Genomic DNA, 19,986 nt, shown 5'->3' with positions numbered 1-19,986 from the left:
TCTGTATTGAGTACATGGCAAGGGAAACAGGATTTTATGAATAAAACCAATTCAAACTACTGATGGGGTACTTCAGTATGGCATTCAAATCTTTACCCAAAATAATTTAATCACCGCCTCTTTAAGAACAAATAGTAATTCCCCATTTTTCTATCATAATGGGTATCTAAAAACTAAGACTAAAGGCATATTATGCTACATAATTGATCAAAATAAATGTAGCAAAAATAGAGTATCTGATGAATAAAAGAAAACCAGGTTTAACAATTGGGCAGTGATAAGAAGAGCTGCGCTCAGTTTGATAGGTGCTGTTTGGTAAAACTTGACCTTTTTTTAGGGAAACACGTGAAAAGGCAAATATATAAGAAAATAAATTCCTGAATCCGGGTGATGCGCTAGCTGGTTTCAATCACAACTAAACCCTGGGATTTTAATTCTGATTTATATCAGTCTCTGGAACTCAGTAGCGAGACCCCAGTGCAAGACTTGTATGGAGCCAGTGACTGCTGATCTTTGCATGAGAGTGCCAACAACCCTATTAGAAGCTGCAGCTCTTTTTTGGCAAGCAGTGCCTCAAACACATGTTTTAAGAATGGCAACATACACACATCTGTAAGGGGTGTAACTTCTTGGCAAGACTCAACTTCATAGTGTTAAGGGCCAAGAAAACACCAGAAGTTCCTCACCCCAAGATCCTACAGTCCATGCTAGAGCTGACACTCATTTAGTCCTGTGTGGCCCTGTTGTGGTCTAAACCCAGCCAGGCAGCTCATTCACTCACTCCCCCCCTTCTTGCCCTCCCCCTACTCCCAGAGGGACGGAGAGGAGAATCGAAAAGAATGCAACTCCCATGGGTTGAGACAAGAACAGTCCAGCAACCAATGTACAACACAAATCACCGCTGCGACCACCAATGACAACAATGATAAGAGAAAATAACAAGGGAAGAGAATACAATACCACCGGCCAACAAACGAGTCTGATCCAGAAGACCCCGTGTCCTTCCGGGTAACTCCCAGTCACCCCCCCGGGCATGACATGCTGTGGTATGGAATACCTCTTTGGCTAGCTTGGGTCAGGTGTCCTGTCTCTGCTTCCTCCCAGCTTCCCCTCCTCCCTGGCAGAGCATGAGCCTCACACAGTCTTTGGTCAGGGTAAACATCACTTAGCAACAACTGAAAACATTGGTGTTATCAGCACTGTTCCCAGGCTGAAAGTCAAAACACAGCGCTGCACCAGCTACCAAGAAGGAGAAAAATGACTGCTACTGCTGAACCCAGGACAGGCCCTCAGGGCCACATTCAGCCCAAAGGGAATCCATAGAGGATAAATACCCTGCACTCCCTGGATTTTGAACAAGATGAAGGGGATAAGGTGAAGCATCAAGTGGGACTGGTCCACAAACATGCAAACTGCAGGGATTTGGAGTGGATACTGACTGAGCCAGTGAATCTGAGAGTGATTTGAAAATAAAGCAACACACAATCGGTCAGGTGAGGCTGCAAAATTCCTTGCAAATTGTTTGCAAAAGCAAGTGGCCATCCACTGAAATTTTTCTGCCGTATTTGAAGGGAAATACCCATGTTGCACATTCCTGCATGAGTGAGCTGAGGCTTCACAGGACTGCCTGCATCCCCCCAGACCAGTCCCAATGCTGCCAGGAAAGGAGTTGCAGGGATGATGGCACGGTATTCATGACAATGGTGTGGCTGGCTAATACATGTCCTTCCTGTTCCCTTCTCAACACTCTTCAGTTTGCAGACTTCTGAAGGGAAAGGCAGTCCTGGGCAGGGAAAGGGATGGCTCCTACCAGCCCTGAAGCAAGAGCAGTTTAGAGCATGAAAGAGGAGAGTGGTGAGGACTGCTCAGGTACAGGGTGACCGTCAGCAACTGGGACGACTGTGCCCAGTTTCAGTAGCCAATATGGAAGGAGTCAGCTGTGAAGGACTGATGCTTGCTCCAGGATGAGGCAGCAAAGCCAGACCCAAGCAAGCCAGGCCTCCTCTGCAGTGAACATCACCTCCTCTGCGTTTGGGCTGGGGACCTCTTGGGGTGTCACTAGAGCCAACATTTGACCCATGCCCATCCATTCCCAGCCAGCAGGCTGGGAAACGAAGTGGCCAGGAGGCCAAGAGGCTGGTGCCCTGACAAAATGCCAGGCAAGGCATTTCTCCAGACACCAGCATTGCCCCAAGCCTTATCCCAGGGGGGACACTGGGATTCCAAGCCCCAAAGCCAGCAGCACTGACACTGCAGGCAGCAGCTGTGCCTGGGGCTCCCAACCTGGCCAGGAGGAGAAGCCATTCTCCCTGCTGACATTCAATGAACCATGCCCTCAGCTCACTCCCAGAGGCCCAGCCGGTGGTAAAGGCACCAGACACAGGGTGCCAGTGGCTGCCACCTCAACAGGAAGGCAGAGGATTGCTGATACCCAAGGCAGAGCTGCTCTGGACCCAGCCCAAATGGAACAACCAGCAGGCTGCAACACACAGGGCACATGTGTGCTGTTGGCAGTGCCAGGGAGATGGGGACCATCACTCTGCTGGTGTGGCATCCTTCACAGCAACCATAGAAACCCCTTCAAAGAGTGTGTGAAAGGCAGGTTTGCCTCTGGGATGGAGTGCTGCAAGAAGGGAGCTTGGCTGCTGGGCCTTGCTTCAACATGGGCAATCTGCCTGTGGTTTACCTTGTACTGGGGAGAGCTGGGAGTGCTCCTCACAGAGGGAGTTTGGCAGAAATGAAGTTGCAAAACCCTCCTAGAGGACTGTAACGAGGAGAGACATGAACAGCATCTCTCTGAATTCCATCAGGCTGTGCAAGACAACAGCACTGAGATAAACACAGGCAGAAACCAACAACAGACGGATGATACTCCAGTGCTAGGGATGCTTTGTCAGAGCAAGAGAAGACAGCAACAGAGAGCTCCTGACATAAATAAAATGAGGGAAGATGAGGCACAAACCAACCTTGCACCCTCAGGAGACCCTAGGAAAAGCCCAAGCCCCCACAGCAGGACATGCACACACAATTCCTACAGTCCCTGCTCCCTCCCCATGATCTGCTCAACATGGCACAAAAGCAAGGCAAATCTGCTCCCAGGCAAGGAAGCAAATTTTAATGCTACCTCTGTCAATAATGCAACCAGATCCATAGTTCAAAAGGAGCTTGCTAATTAAAAGCGGGTGAGCTTTAAATAATTCATCTCCTTAACTTGGATTGATTGGAGAGTTTAATGGTTAGAGCCTTGAAACAATATTAAACAGCCTCCTCAAGGCCCAGGTAGCCAATGACTTTTCCAAGTAAATCTTACCTCCTTGCAAACTTTAATGGCCACACGTCACTGTGGATGAAGCGCTGGGAAGCAGAGGGAACACCTGACTGCTGCTCTCCAAGAGGTGATCCAACACCCCGCAGAGAAATGAGACAGGCAAGAGTGATGCAGCCCTGAGTTACAGCCCTGCCTACAGCCCAGTAAATCTGAGCTCCTGCCATACCACAGCCTGCTGCTGTCCCAGCTCTGTGCCCCCAGCACTAAGCAGCAGGCAGATACATGGCCTCGGTGTCTCAGGCCAGGTCTGCATCTTCATGTCACTTTGATCCCTGCTGTGAAGGAGGTAGGGGAAACATGGAGCACTGGCACCATGCATGGTTATTTCAGCTGTGGGACCATGAAACTCATCACACGTGAGCAAACGGGATGATGATTCAGTTCTCCAGCTGGGGCCATGCATCTTCACTCAGCAACATGTTTCCAGCCAGCTCCAAGGCTGTACTGCCTGGCAGAGCGTCCTTTCCAGAGCAGCTGGAGGACTGGTCCAATGGGGAGAGCATCCCAACCAGCCTGGAGACCCCTGCCCTGTGGTCCAGGCACTGTGCAACCCCTGTGCTGCCCACATCCACACCGTCCTAAGCACTGCCAGAGCAGCCAAGGAGGGGAGCAGCTCCCCAGCCAGAGGTGTGTTTGGCACACTGGGATGTGTCAGGGACGGAGAGCTCATCTGTGTGCCTATCCTGCCCTGACACATCTTTGTCCCTTCCACCAGCTGGAGACCCTGCAGCCCTTTGACTGGCTCTCAGCACCCCAGCCTGGACAAGCTCTTGGAGCAGAGGCACATCCTGTGTGCCTGGAGCAGCAGCTGTGGGGAACGATGGGCACGGGGCGGCATCACTCACCTATCCCGCTGTGAGGCCTCCCTATGTGCTGTAGGTTCAGTCCTTTGTTCATGTCTAAGAGCCCATTCTTTGGCCAACTCCCCATGGCAAAGCTGTAAGCCTGGAAGAGAAGAGCAGAGGGTCAGATGGGTGCACAGCCCATGTGCAGACACGTTTTGTACTTGCCCAAGCTTGGTTGCTCCTGGTACTGGTGTGGGTCTGTGTTCACCGTGTTCAGTGTGGACCCGCGCATCATCTTTGCAGCAGCTCTCCTGAGCTCAAAGCATTCTCACCCTGCCCCGTCCCACCTGATGCACCTCAGAGAAGAGGTGAGCAAGGTCTCTGCTGGTCTGTAGAGATGACAACCCTCATGAGGTTTGCTGGGCACTGTGCTGGATTGGCATCACTCAAAACCACTTTCGCCATGCTGGGGCGAGCCAGGGGCTGTGAGCTCATCCTGCATGTCCCTGGGTTGCTTCAGCACCATCTCCCCATTCCTGCCTCACCACAGATGGGGTCAGCAGCAGGAGTCAGGGGTGCCCATGGCCAGCAGCTCCCTTTCCTTCCAGCAACCACAGCTCTCCCAGCCTCCCCTTTCATTTCCAGTCCCAGACCACAGTTGCCATCACTGGGAGAAACCCGACTGGAAGCCAGCACTGCCCACCCCACTGCACAGAGCCCACAGCCTGGCCAGAGGGAGCCTGCTCCATCCCTGCAGGATCAAAGCAGCCTGGAGCCTGATCAACACAAAACCCCACCGGACAATGCAAGCATAAAAGCAGCCAGGACCCGTGTCACACGCACGGCTGTAATTACAGCCTGACAGCCACGTATCTTCTTCATCTGCAGGAATTAAGCTCAGCGCCGCATTGTGAGCAGTAAGAAGGGTGCGTGGGCTTAGCGTCGCTCACGCTGGCGCTATCTCTGCTGCCGTGAGGGCCATTGTCCCCAGATGAGATCAGGTCAATCCAGCAGCCCCTATCTCCCTCCTGCAGTGGGGATCATCGCTAACCACGGCCACAGCGCGGCGGGGTATCACCGACAGGCTGCGGACATGGGGAAAGATGCTCTCTGCAGCAGGAATGGGGCTGAGTGGAGCTGAGCGGTACCCCCAGAGCCCATCACCCCCCTGCCTGCCACTGGGACCTGCTGCCCATCCCTCTGCTCCCACTACCTGCTGCTCTGCACAGCACAGGCAGGGCTGGCAGCCCCCTGGGGGCTATGGGGCTTGGGGGAGTTAATTTATTACCAGCCTACGTAACCATTCACGCTGCTTTGTTACTCCTGCCTTAGCAAAACAGAGGGCTCCACAGATAATTAATAGACAGCATTGCTAATCCTATTGGGAGATGATTAGCAATTAAAACTCCTAATTAAGTCTGTGCATAATTCACTGAAATTACACTTTGTGTACACAACGGGGAGGTTTCCTCTGCCTTCAACAAACACGCTCTGCTATCTTCATTGCCATGGCTGGGATGCAGGTGGATGGGGGGAGCCCGGGTTGGAGCGCAGCATGGGACCCTGCCACCCGCCTGCTGGGTGGCCCTGGGTGATGGTGGCAGTGGCTCCGCATGTGGCTCCCTCTCCTGGGCTTCATCCCAAAAAGCAAGCCCAGGCACAGCGCAGTAAGGTCCTCACTCAGCACCAGCAGGTCCAGACCCAGGGTTGCCAGCACTGAGGCATCCCTGCAGAAGGGGTGTCCCCACAGGCTTCAGAGGAGGACACCAAGAGGGAGCAGGGCTGTCCCCGCACAGAGACAAGGCAGGCTCTGAGCTACCATATTGCAGGCTGCTTCTCCAGCACAGACACATCCCTCAGGCCCTGGCCAACCAGGGGAGCACAGCAGGAGGCTGGCAGGATCCTGGGAAAGCCATGGAGACAGCTTTGGAAAGCTCCTTACAGCTGGGTGCTCATGCCAAGCCCAGCCTGCCTACCCCAGCACCACAGCAGCATCCTCAGCAGGGAGCTGGCCCCAGGATCGGCACCAGACCCATCCCCGCATCGCGTTTTGCTTTCCTAACCAAGGTCATTCGATACAGCCGCAATACCTGAGCAAACTCGCTAAGCAGCCAGGGTGGAAGTTGGCCTGACCACTGAAGGTCAAGTATGCACTTATGCATATTCAAAGCTGCCTGCACGATCGATAGGGTTTTAATTGTTTTTCCTGGGGTTTTGGAAGGAAGTGCCAGGGGCATTGATCAGTCCCAGACGAGGCCGCTTGCACTTCGGGGCTGGTAGGGAGCATCGCTGTGCTGCAGGCAGAGGGAGATGCGGGCAGAGGTGAAGGGAAGCCAAGGGGAGAGGCAAGGCAGCCCCAGCCGGAAGGAGGAGCCATCGCTGGGCTGCACTGGAAAATACAAGTTTTTTAATTAAAATTGGCAATTCCGAGCCGCCTGCCGGCAGCAGCCACACAATCAAGAGCGAGGAGCTTTGCTCTTTAATATTTAAACACAGCGTTTAATCTTTAAACAGGAAAGTTCTTCTTCTGACTGTTAAAGCAAAGCAGAAAGTGCTGGAGGCTCCCCAGCGTGGGGCTCCCCAGCCCGCCGGGGTTGCCACTGGGACACCAGTGCCAACCACAGCCACGCTCACACCGGCTCCACCACCACATCCACTGGCAACGCTGTAGCCCCCTGCCCCTTCAGCACTGATCCCTATGGCAAACTATGAGGCAGTTTGGGATGCTCCTGGTCTGCTTGCAAGCCAAAGGATGTAAAAAACGCCCTTATGAAACCCTTTCTGCAAGTAAATCACAGTAATTTGTTCCTCCCTTTGGTTCAGTCCTGATGTTGCAGGGACTGGGTTGCTTGCTCCCTTCTGGGTCAGACACCGAAGCAGGGCCAGGACCCTGTGGTGTTTCATTTTTATCTGCATGTTAATTGACAGAAAATGCAGTCAGCTTTACCAAAAAAGCTATTTTTAAATGGTTTTGGTCAAAATTACGATTTAGAGATAAACCCAATGCCTCTGCTCTGCTACAAACCACCCAAATGATGTTTGCAGAGTAATTTTCATGCAGGTTGAACACAATTATTTCCATTCACACCAGCTCCCAGAAAGGTCTTCCTTTTTATCCTGATTTTGTTTGTAATTCTATGAAGGCCACATTCACCTCCCTGCCAATGCTGCTCTGAAGTCGGGTAATTATTAATTATATTTATTTACTTATACAATCCCCTCGGCATACACAGGAGTTCACAGACAGAACCACCCTGGGTCCCTGATGCAGGGATCTCGAATCAAAGGGAAGCAGATACTCTTGTGATAAATGTGAGCTAAGAGCAGCAGGAGATTAGAAACATGAAGTGTTTCCATGCATAGAGCCAGCACCTTGTTACAAGTGCAGGTATGGGGAGGTAGGTCCTTAGGTGACCTGTACCTCACATAGCCTCCAGAAAATCCAAATAACCAGAAGTGGGGATAAGACAAGGGGTACAGCAGCCAGGGGCATGGAGGTGCTGTGTGCATGCAGCCACATCATTTTGGGCTGGCTTTAAATAAAGTGAAATGGGTCTGAAACCATCCTCCTGTTGCACTGGACCACAAACCTTCCCGGTGGCTGTGACACATCTGCCTCAGTCTGCAAAGAGCCAGAAACAAGAGCTCCAGGACCCATTTCTGGTAGTGCTGGGGAACAAAGATGGTCTTCTGTGTGTGAAGGGCACACCAGTGAGGCTGGGCAGTGATACAGTGCTGCTTGCAGGGGGAGAATACAGGCTTTGGACAGTTTGGCACTAAATTTACCCTGCCTTCCCTTGCTGCAATCCCTAGCAATACCAGGGCCAGAAAGGTAACAGGACTAACATAGCCAGGTCTTGATGCCCTGCTCCCTAGAGCTTGTTTGGGCTACACACCATGGTTTATAAGCAGCACAGCTGCAGAGAAGATGTTCCAAGGGGTCTGAAAATTCCCAGAACTGGAACTTGTCAAGCTGATGTATTGATCTAAGTGGACTGAATAATGCTCCATCATTTATTTATGGGGAAGTGCCCGGCACACTTCACAAAAACTGGTGTTTGGCAGTCACATTAAGGCAAGATTTAACATCCCACATCATGCAAACAGGGCACCTGTGCAAAGGTCAGGATGCTCACTTAGATGCGGAGCTCCACGAATCCTTCCTGTATCCACAGGGAGGGACAGGGCTGCTCCTCACAGAGCTGTCAGAGCTCTGCTAGGGTGATGTGCTGATGCTACAGAGCCAGCTCTGTCCTTTCCACATGTGTGGATGCTGTGATCTGCTCGACCAGCCCCAGGCCATCTGTGCTCCGCTAAAGCTGCTGGCACTGCAGCACCCTGGGTGCTCTAGCTGAAGGGCAGGAAGGGAAGAGGGGCTCTGTGCTTTGCAATAGCATGAACATGTTCACAAACCACAGTAGCAAAACGTGCCAGGACCAGCACAGAGCTTCCTCCTGCCCTGTCCAGCCTGGCAACCTGTTCGCTTTTGATGTCGTACCAAGATGTCTTACATGTTTCATCTGCCAATTGTAGCTTTAACATTAATATGGGCACTTTCAGGGAGGGAGAAAATAGTTCCTTTTGGAAGAAATCCTCCCAGGAGCAAAGGGGCTCAGTGGTTTGAGAAGATGCTGAAGGGTGGGTACTAAAGGATAATAAAAGTGGTGTTTCGTGCTGAAAGTTCTGGTAAGAACTTCAAAGAGACACCCGAGAAAAACATGTTTTTAAAGAGATAGAAAGAGAGATCTCCCTTAGCTTGGGCAAGCAGCATGTACCAGCTGTGCTCCCCTGGGATCAGGCTGGGCACAGCAGCCTGCTGATCGCAGCTGACCCCCCTGACATTTTCACAATGGAGAAAATGACTCTGAGACAGCAAAAGTGTTTTCCTCCTCATCAGCTGTGCTCCCCATCCACCCAAAATAAGCATTTCCCTCTAATTCCCCTCATTCTGCTGCTGCCACAATGAGGTGTCAAGGTTTTATACTACTTTGTATGGTGGGAAATAAAAAAGAGGCCATGTCTATGACTAACTGGGCTTTTAAACACGTTTTCAGTGCCACCCAGTAACCATAATGTTTTGGGGCTGGGGGGTATCTTGGAGGCCATCCCTGAATAGCACCCAGGACATGCGGACTGCAGGGTGGTCCCTCGACATCCCATTTTAATTGCATGACTCTTCAGGAATGGGAGGTGGGTATTTCTTGCTGGGATTTCTTGCCACGCAAACGCAACCAGCACGACACAAGGCACATTTAACACCACTGAGGGCTTGACCCCACTGCCAAATCACTTAGCAGCAAGGCTGAATGCAATTAAAGAAGAAGCAGGTAACGAACAGGCAGCTTGCCAAGCTCTGGCTGACAGCGGCAGAGCTCTGCTGCTGCTTTGGAAGGTGTGGAAGAAAGCTCATCTGGCAGGATGGAGGCATGTATCCTGGGATGCTCAGCCCTGGCAGCGCTGGAGCCCTTGCTGGCTGTCAGGAGGCAGCAGCTAAACCCAGGTGTAACGTGTCCCTTTTAAGCAGTTTAGTCAGAAGTGCTGCCGCATTCACAGCTTTCAAGTATTTTTAAATCACTTACAAAAGCAGGATTAAACGATCAGGAATTCCATTTAATAGGACAAATAAAGAAATAACAATCTACTCCATCAGCCCTGCAAGAGGCAGGTTTGATTTAAGGAAAAAAGAAAGTATAAAAGAGGGAGAGAAAAAAGGAAAGGGAGGTGGGAAAAAAAAGGATAATGTGTGTTTACTCAAGCAAAGAAAAAAATATTTAAGTGATGTAGGGGAGAAGATTGCGGTAACTAGTGAAGAATAACATCGTCTGCTTTGCTGTCAAATCACACAAGAATTTCAGTAATAGATTCTCATTCTGACACTCAATTCAATTCGAAGGTGATCCTGCTTTATCCCAACACATCAAATATTAAACACTCGTATTAGCCAGGGTGCCGTCGCCTTTCCCGGCTTAGACGCGGCAGGAAGCTTTTCCCCCTACTTTCTCTCACTCGCTATAATATTCTCAATGTTATCTAAACATGCCTTCATACACTGGGGTTCCTTATCAATCCCATTTGGGGAGGGAGGAGGGGGCTGTACTTAAAACGGTATTAGTTTGGGGGGCTTTTATTATTATTATTTCCAAAGCTTTTCAATTTTGTGTGGAAAAAGCTTAGGAAAAAAAAAAGGCAGAGGGAGGGGAGGCGGCGAGAGAGGGAGAGGGAGCGCGGGAGCGAGAGAAAGTATAAGAAAGGGAAAAGCAGCCAGCAGCTCGTGTGACTGATGCCTTTCAACAAGGGCAGTCTAGCTTGTCAAAGCCCGGGCTCGAGATGAATTGGCATATCTATTCAGCCTGCCTCTGGATGTCATGCAATACAGTTTCATATTCCCAGATAAGGCATGATAAGCAATTGCTGCCCTGACACCAACTCCATCCATCCCTGCCTTTCTGTCCACGCGCATTACAGATCTCTGCTGCGCCGCTAATGAGAGGCATTTAATTCTTACCAACGCGGCAGCAAGAGGGGCCTCCAGACTGACCAGGTACAGCATTAACACAACTCACGCCTAATGACTTCTGCTCAGTGCACCGAGCTCCCTGAACTCTCCTGAGTGGCACAGGGTGCACGGAAACAACTTCTGCCCAACATGGCACGCACCAAACCCTCAGGTTAAAAATCTCTGCTAATAATTAAGGGGTAGGGGTGACAAAAGTGAAGGGGGTCCGCTCCCAGATAAATCTGCAATGCCATCAAGCAGGAGGTGGTTTGGCTAGTGTTTGGATGGGAGGATGCAGGAGAAGATGCGAGTGATGCCCTTAATCAGGGAAAGTCCCTCTCCAGAGCACAAACCTCTGAGAGCTGCAGGGAGAAGGAGGGAGGTCAGCACACCGAATGTGGGGACACCACAAATGGGTCTGGTGCTGCCCTTGGAAACCCCTGCCACAACCACCAGCACCCTGCAGTGGGAGATGAGAGCTGGACGCAATCCTCCCACATTGCTGAAAAGGTGCTGGGACCCTGCCTGGTGCTCCGATCTCTTAACACCATGGCACTTGAAGGTTCTTCAGGGAGCAGTGCTACACAACCCATAGCTTCCCCCATGTCCTGGATGAGCAGGGAGCCCACAGCACACAAGCCACCTCACCAGCCTACCTGGCCATGCCAAGCAACCTATGGCAAGCCCAGCTGGTGTCCACTTCAGCCCATTTGCAAAGCTACTGGTTAAAACAGCCATATCTTTATGTCTCACATCAGGCAGTAAACTAAACAAATATGAAGGTGAATGGTCTATTTCTGGATCTGGCTGGCTCTGCACACCTTTGAGAAGTGCTTTACAGAGGTGAGGTGTCCCCAGTTCATGGGAGGAGGGCAGGTCAAGCTTAAGGGACTGCAGCAAAGTGACAGATAAGATGCGGAGAATGCAGTCTAACTGTACATGCCTTCTCCTTATTAAAATAAGCAGCCCACTCCATCAGATCTCTATAGATAGGAGCACTGCAAAAAAGAAACTGAAGCACACAGTGATCTCATGCCTGGCCCTTCTTCCTAACAGACACATGCCTAAGCAGCCTCTGCCTGCCCATGTCCTGGCAATACCCCAGCTGAGCCATGGATATACAAACGCACTGTTAAAACTCCTCTTAACTTCAGAAGGGGCAGGATAGATCCTGCAGCCTCCAACAACCCCCTCCTGGGTGCACTTGGATGCTGTGGCTCAGTCAGGCAGTGGGGAGGTGGTCCTGCTTCCATGCAGGATTAGCACGTGCCCTGGTTTAGGCTGCAGCAGAAACACGCTGGTGTTTCTGACTCCGGAGTGTCAAAGTGCCAAGCGGTTTAGGCTTCACATTTCCCTGTGTTTGAACAAGAACAGTCTCTGTCTTGCTCCCAGGCTAGGGATTATCCTGGATAAAATGTTCTCGACTGCTGTGTGCTCTGTGGCTGGCGACACACTAGGTTAATGCTGTGGAGACCTGGGTCAAAGCCCTGGGTTTGGTCACAAGCAAAACAAAGCTACAGGTCTGAGTCCCTGGGGGGCTGAGGAATAGAGACGGGCTGTGCACAAGCCAGTGCTGGCCCAGGAGAGGGGACAAACGGAGCCAGAAACTGCCAAGAAAGAAGGTCAAGGATGGGGGCTGCTGGCAAGACTGGGAGGACTGAGCTCAGGGCGAGATGGCCAAGCAGAGCATTGCAGCAGGAACACAGGGGCTGCTGAGGAGACAAGGGGCTGGAGGATACATGTCATCGTTCTTGGTCCAGGACAAGTGGCCCTGCCTCCAGTGTCCTGGTGTTCCTGGCTACAAGACCCAGGGTGGGTTACGCTGGTGCACGCAATCAACTCCTAACACAAGCATCTCTCAATTAGTGCCTGAAAGAGAGACACATGATGCCACAGCAGACAGCTTCCAGGGAGTACCCACACACAGCTGGGAAGTAGCCCCCTCCAGTCCTGGGAAGGATGGGCTCACATCCTGTGGTGCTCTCCCCCAGGAGAAAAGTGGCACTAAACCTCTCCCCATCACACCACTGTGGCCAGCAGGGAGGGGAAGCTGGGGATGGCACCAAGGAAACCACAAACACACTTCATGGATGATTCACCTCATCCACAGTTGACTCTCCACACAGACGAGAATGGACCAGTCTATTCTGGCAGCTCCTAGGGAAACTGGGAGTTCAGGGGGATGGGGAATATGCCTCCAACACTGCTGCAAAACAAGCAAATACTGGCACTGCCTCAAAATCAAACCCACCATCAGCCTCTGCATAAATGAGGACAGCAAATGGCATGACAGGGCCCCAGCAGATGCCCCATGCTGCAGAGCTGAGCTGTCTGGGCAGCAGTGAGGTGGACACATCTCACCTTCCTTGAGTTTAGCTGGAGATTAACAACCACCAAAGAGAGCTGCAGTTTTGACACGCTACATGAGGGTGGGTAACAATATCCACTGATCACCCCCTTCTTCTCTTCCCAGGGCCGTGAGCAATGGCTGCAGTGCTCAGATGTATGCAAACACACCCCTTTTAATCTAACCCCATGCCTTTCCCAAGCAAAGCCAGCACCAGGCTCCCTATCAAAACCTTCAGTCCCTTCTGAAAGGGGTATTTCCCCCCCCCCCCCCCCCCAATTTCTATTCCTACACAGGCACACGCTTGCCTCTCCCTCGCTCGCTGTTTAATTTCCGTGTGAGAGGGAAGCAGGTGCCCGTGCTCCCGTGAGCTCTCCCTTCCCTACGTTTTTTTTCCCTTCTTGGATCCTGCCCCATTAGTTTAGTGCCCAGCCATCTGCGACGTCTCCTGTAATGCTGTCCCCCTTGTGTACCAGGGAGCTTTTCCATTAGCGCCTTTAATATTCTGACACCTTAGCACAGGCTGCTATTACATTCAAACACTGATCGCCCTGTGAAATTACATCGCAGGGCTTGCTAAAATGGAATTGTGTATAATCAGGCTCCTCCATGCACTGTCAGTCCCATCACAAATACAACGTAAAGCAGGCTTATGGATGGGCTTAGCAGCTGCTACAAGTGTATTTTTTTTTAATAGATGAAGTATCCCTTATTTAAAGCATTTCCTTAAGAAAAAAAAACCCACCCAAAACAACAGTGAAAGACAAATCAACAGCTGCTGCATTATGTTAACCACAGCACCGGCCTCTTAAAAACATGTTATTTACTAAGGTATCTGTTTATCTATGACTATATCAAACAGAGGAAGAGGGTGAGATAAAGGTAGTTAAACAGACAGCCAAGGAGATATCTGCCACTGGGAAATAATAGCTAAATAAAAAGTGCCATTATTTACTCCAGAGAGCAGAGGAGGGAGAGCCAGCGCTCTCCTCCCAGTGCTGCACAGGAACACACAGCCGGGAGCCTCCAGTTTGTAAGGGCAGCCCGTGCCAGCCTGAATGTGCCCCAGCGAGCCTGGCTCCAGCCTGCTCATCTCCTCACAGCCACGTCAGATGAATCTGGGGGCTAAAAAGCAGCTTAGGATCCAAGTACCGCACCTCTCCAGGGAGGCTGCGATGCAGGGAAGATGTGCTGATGGGGCAGCCCCCCACCTCCATGCAGGCTGACAGCAGGTCAAACCAAGGCAAAAGTGGCCATGACAGAGGGTCTGGGTGTGTTCCCACAGGGGAGGCTGGTTTCTGTGCAGGTAGCACACAAGAGACCAAGCTCCCAGGTTTTCTTTCTGAATTCCAGCTGAGGAAGTGATGGATTAGGACAAAGGTATTTCAGGAAGCGGCAGGGACACAGATGATGTGTCAGAGAAATGAGCTCCCTAGCTCCCCAGCTTGGTGTTCAAAACACTGCCTCTTACCAAGCCCTAAAGGTTATTCTGTCTGTCTGCTGTAAAATGCAACGGGCACATCACCTGAAGGGAGATTTCCCGAGGTGCTGTGACCCTTCCGCTATCTCCTCCGAGGAGCCTCTGCAGGAATGATGAGATTGTAGCTCATTTCCACACACCTTGAAAGAGCCTGGCTGGATCAAACGTGCTGGAAGGAGAAGCAGCACATCTCCGGGACTCATCCTCGCCTCCCGGCAGGCAGCGTGCTCTTGCTGTAACAGGCTGGGAAACCATGTCCACCCCACTGAAACACTGATACTCTGCCACTGCCTTTCATCCTAAACCAGGATGGAAAAGCCGAAATGTTGTCTTGTTTCACTGTGTGGGGACAGTTCTGCTTGGGAATCACACAGTAAAGCACAGTGACAGAACTCCTGCCTCTTGGAAAAGAGCAATCTATTCCTGTGTGAAACACCGGTGTGACATTTTGACTCCGTTTTTTCCAGTGCAAAAGCAAGCCATTTGTCCAGAGCAGCTCCACTGCACCACACACAGCACGTCTCAGCACACGGCGCTCTGGATGGTTTTGGAAGGGACATGTCTGGCAATGGTGTGGCTGCTGTGCACAGACATGCCAGACAGGGGGAGGATGGGACGACGGAGGGCAGAGACTCATGCACAGGTTACCAAAAGAAAAGCATAGGGGAGGTGCTGTGTGACTGCATCTCCATTCACACTGCAGGTGCGAGACAAGGCAATTCAACCCTCTGGTTTTCACTCCCTGGCACTGTCAAGATTAGGCGTTTGGAAGGTGGCAGCATGGGAGGGTGCCGAGCCACCAGCAGGTTCATGTCTCAGTTTCACAATCTGTTCCTAAAACCCAAGCTCCGGTGGATGGGAAAGCAAATAGAATGATCCTGCAGGACCTTCCAAGCACGTCTGTGCATGTCTTACCACATACATCTCTCTCTCTGCTCATACCCTACAACTCCTTCCATGTTCCATGTCCACCACACCTTCCTGACACAGGTACACGACCTTCTCCAGAACTCACCTCTGGCATGGTGCGGAGAAATTGGCTCATATAGGACAGGTCAGAGGGGCACGGAAACATGTCTCCTGCTCCCTCTTACCTCCTTCTCCCAGTCAGCAGACTCTCAGGAACAAAACCCAGACTTTCATGTTTGGCACAGCACCTGCCCAACAGAGCTGTCGCGGTCTCTGAGGGTTACTGCTCTGCAAGAATTGAATAAAACAGTTTCTCAGCACTCCCACAAGATGCAAAGCCGCTCAGAGGAGAGGCAGCTGGAAGAGCAAGAGAAAGACAAGAGAATACAATGCACAAGGCATCGGGGAAAAGATCAATAAAGATTACGAGAGCAGCAGCCACGTCCCTTGCCCACGCTGGAGCCTCTCATGGCTGCAGTGAGGGAACACCAAGTCAAGCTAACAAGGCTGCAGCAGTGCCTGGGTGTGATACCTGTCTAATCAAAGGCGCAGTTTATACTGGATCATCTAAGCAGCAGCTCTTGCTCATGACTGTTGATTCAGGTCAGGGTTAAGACTGAGGAGGTTAAAGCAGGGGCACCTATAAGAGCTCTGATGGATGCAAACACCAGGCAAGCATGGGGCAGCAGGCAGCAAAATTGAGGCTCCCCAATTCTGATGGAAGAACAAACAGAAGGAGATGGTCCAAGGGGCCAGGCAGCATGCCATGAGAGAATTGATTTGGAGAGAGGCCAGGAAAGCAGAGAATAAAGGGACCTGAGAGGAGGACGTGACAAGGTCCTGCGAAGAGGTTATTAAAGGAGGTATGGGGGAATGAACTGTAGCAGCTATGGCCAAGCAGGAGTGGTGGGCAGGACTGGCTACTCGGACTGGAAAGGGGGGACCAGCACTGCATTATGGTGCTGAGAACATGATAAAGGAGATGATGATACAGAAATGAAGGGCTTTGGGTCCTCAAGGCCTCAAACTCATGTCTCCCAGGAGAGCAAAAGGCACCTCCATGGAGAGGAGCGGGTCCAGGAGCACATGCCCAGCAGTGTGGGTACCAGAGGGATGGCCCCCATGTAGCCACGGTGCGAGGACAGAGCCGTGGGGTCATGCAGTATTCATCCCACCTCTCTCAGCATCCCTTAGCTGCCCCATGAGCCTATCCCTAACCTACGTGAGATGTCTCAGCTCCGGCTAGAGGTGGTGGAAATAAGAACAAGCAAGAACAAATGCCCCAAGAGGAAAGCAGATCTGCAGCAGAGGGCCGGAGGGCTGAGATGTGACAAGGAAGTTCATGGGCTGACTAGAAAGTGCTTGGCTGTGGACTGCTGCTGCCTCCTGCCAATGTGCCAGCAAAGAGCGAGCGGCTGGTATGGAACAAGGTGTCCCAATTAGTCCTCCACTAATCCAATCAGATCTCCCTCCTTGGCCACCTGCAGCATTTCATTTGTCAGATTTTTAACTTGTGGTCCCACGTTTGTCCAGCTCAGCAGAACCTGCCCTGCCTCAAGTCCTGCCCCAGCTCCTCACCAGCAAAGAGCAATTACATGTGTACACAAACAGGCACTCAGCAACTGCGCACAGCATCCCAGCTCTCTGCTCCTGGGAACAGCTCCCAGGGCTCCAAATCAGATGTGTAAGGCGAGGAACAGGGAGCACCAGGAGGTAGAGCCGATTGGGAAGGCATGGCAGAGCACACCAGGTACCTCTTCGCCCCCCCCCGAGCAACAGCAAGCCCTGTGAGCACACCTGCCCTCCCCACCGCCACCCCGCACCACCCCAGAGAGCTGGCAAACAAGCTTCAAACCAGCCTGCTCCTTGTAATCGGAGTCAGTCAGTGTGTGTGTTACGCTTGAGTTGATGGCTGGTGTTAAATTCAATGCCTTGAGTATTGATTTCCTCGCACATCCCGGACTTTGTTAAAGGGTTAGCCGTGAACCGAGATCAAAGGGAGGTTAACTCGTTTCTCATAAGTGGTAAAGCAGACCTCTAGCAAAACCGGGCACCAGGCCTCCTCCGCAGAGGATGCTCTGTGCATGTTGTTAGCTACCCTGGTTGCCTCGGAAGCCAGATAAAGCCACAAAGCTGCCTCAAAGCAGGGAGAAAAAATGATCCTGACAACTTCCCAAGGACCCCCAAGCTATTACGAGTGCACACCGGGGATGGGCAGCGTGGGCCAGCACACTCCTCCCTGACACATCCTCACACTATAGGGAACTGCTCTCCTTGCTCAGGCATGGAAAAAAGGGGAGGAAGCAAATCTTTGCCAGCTGTACCCCAAAGAGGCTGTCCCTGAGGGGCTCAAGAGAAGGGGAGAGCCCTCCCCAGGAAGCCTAGGTTGTCCCACAGCGCAGGTGGGAGAGGGAGAAGGCAGAGGGATGCTCTCTGAAGGACCTCCTGGCCAGGACATAGCACCCTTCCCACCATGGCCAGGTGGAGAGGACACCTTCACTTGAGCCACCACCATCAGCATCATCTCAACCTGTGTGGCACCTGCTTACTCCATTTTACTTTCTTCTTGTCTTTCCCTGCCCCACACAAAGTAATTTTGGCACCGACAGCACTGAGAACAGCAGATTTTGCCAAGGCAGTAAGAGTTAAGTGCACAAATAACACGACGCTAACAGGGTTTTGGCTTTACCTTTGTAATTTTTAAGAGATAGAGGCAGGGAAAGAGGTGTAGGAGACAATCTGGAATTGTTATCACTAGTATTAATGTATGCCCAGAGGGGCTGAGCAAGAAGCATCCATTTCAGATGAACATCTGTCAACAATAAGAGGTAAAATTTCCGAAGTAGCTAAGGTACTTCAGAGCCCAGATTGCACCAGCTTCCCAGGAGGCTTAAGCACCCAAGTAATTCCCAACAACAGGACCTTTGGCCCCTAAGTCATCTGGGCACCAATCAATGCTACTTCTCAGCACCTCTCCTCTACCCCAGGAACTACTTACAGCACCGTCCAGCTTTCCAGCAGCCATGCTGTTCTTCAACCAGATTAATTTGGTTTCAATGGCACTGTATTTTCCACCCTGGGATGACACCATGAGCAGTCCCCACCTCTCAAACAAGCGAGGCAGCTTCAGCTGCAGAAAATAGCACAATCTGCCCCTCCACACCTAAAAACCCATCCCAAAGCAACCTGGCAATGGTGGTAGTGTAGCTCCCTCTGTCCTGCAGCACTGGTAGGGAAGAGGTCCCCACCACAGCCCATTTTGGGGGTGAAACCCTCAGTGGGAGCTTTATTCCTGAGCACTTTATAGCTATGTTTGACTACAATGTCCTCCCTAGGGTGCTAAACAGGTACTTTCCTACCCCTTGTCCCCTCTCCCAAAGCCCCTGCCACCCAGCACTCCCCAGCAGCTGATTTGGTTTTAAGTGAAAGGTTTATACCACAGTGCTTGGGGAATATCTGCTCAGTGCCCAGCATACCAAGTGCTGAAGATTTCACTTAAACTCTCAGCATCTGTGTATCTCAACTAAATTAAGCTATTTGCTATAAAAGAGCACAATGACAGTAATGGAATAATAACAGCATTAATAAAACACAACAATCCTCGAATGGGAAGCGGACGCATCAGCTAGCTTCAACCAAGAGAAGAAGGCTATTTTAAAATCACACACAAAACCCATCTGGGGGTGGAGAAAAACAACAAAAGCTCCGAAACTCAGAGGTCAGACTGAAATTATGTTTTTAACCTCGAAAGAAAGATGCTTGCCAGAGCCTTCCCAGCCAGAGCACTCCCGCACCGGCTGGAAATGAATTTCCACAGCTCCCAGCAAAACAAGGGTTTACAATGGGCATGCTGGCTCCACAGAAGAGGGGGTGGGAACACTTTTAGCAGGGAGCACATAGAATCAAAAGCCTAAAATAGAAATTACTCCTCAAGCACCAGCAAGGTTTGTAACCCAGCTCCTGGGACAGACACATTGGAGCAGGGGGTGATGCTGCGCTGAACGTGTGAATGCCAAGCTACTGATGCAGGGCCAGATGCTGGCCCATCATTATGCAAACATCCAGATGCCTCAAGCTCACCACACTGACATTACCCTCTTGGTTGGAAAAGTCACCTTCGCTCCATCCACAAATTCTTCCTCCTTCCTTTATTTCGGATGAGATTAAATACAGCACTTTCATTTTCAAAGTCACCTACACACTGTCTTGCTGGGATAAAATGACCCTGGGGACCTGCGGCAGGTTTGGGGACAGGTATACCCAAGTCCTAACAACAGCTATGAGGCCACATTCCTTTGCTGGTCCCTTTACAGGAGAGGGAGACTGAGCACTTGATGATGAGAGCAACCAATGTGCATTAAGCATGTCATGCTGTATCTCTGAGGTCTTGCCACAGCTCTATCCTGCCTAGGGCAACACCCCAAAATATCACTTGCCTTGGGAGAACTGGAAGGGTGGGTGACAGTTGTTTCCCTGGAAGGGGAGGGGATGGAGGAAAAGGAGATCACCGTGTTCACCACCATGCTGAGAAGGACCAGTAGTGAGTTTGTGCCAGCAGGAAGGGTCTGTGTGCTTCTCCTGCAGGCATGTTTCTCCATCCAAACCTTGCCCCAGCTCCATGAGCAGAGAGCCAAGCCCATT

At 51.4% G+C, this 19,986-nt stretch overlaps 1 protein-coding gene across 2 annotated transcripts in view; it reads right to left on the bottom strand.

Annotated features, from left to right (window-relative positions):
• ERI3 (ERI1 exoribonuclease family member 3) overlaps nt 1–19,986 on the bottom strand; it is a 131,217-nt gene that overhangs the window by 34,307 nt on the left and 76,924 nt on the right. For both annotated transcript variants that reach the window (XM_061451424.1, XM_061451425.1), the window contains exon 7: nt 4,174–4,273. In XM_061451424.1, the coding sequence (XP_061307408.1) occupies nt 4,174–4,273 (100 nt within the window). The remainder of the gene's footprint in view (nt 1–4,173; nt 4,274–19,986) is intronic.

The sequence above is a fragment of the Pezoporus flaviventris genome, unplaced genomic scaffold (assembly GCF_033815535.1).
Source record: "Pezoporus flaviventris isolate CSIRO_AGI_PZ_B2104156 unplaced genomic scaffold, CSIRO_AGI_Pfla_v1 ptg000013l, whole genome shotgun sequence".
Lineage (NCBI taxonomy): Eukaryota > Metazoa > Chordata > Aves > Psittaciformes > Psittacidae > Pezoporus > Pezoporus flaviventris.
Note: the sequence above shows the minus strand (reverse complement) of the source record. Positions and strands in the feature narration are given on the sequence as shown.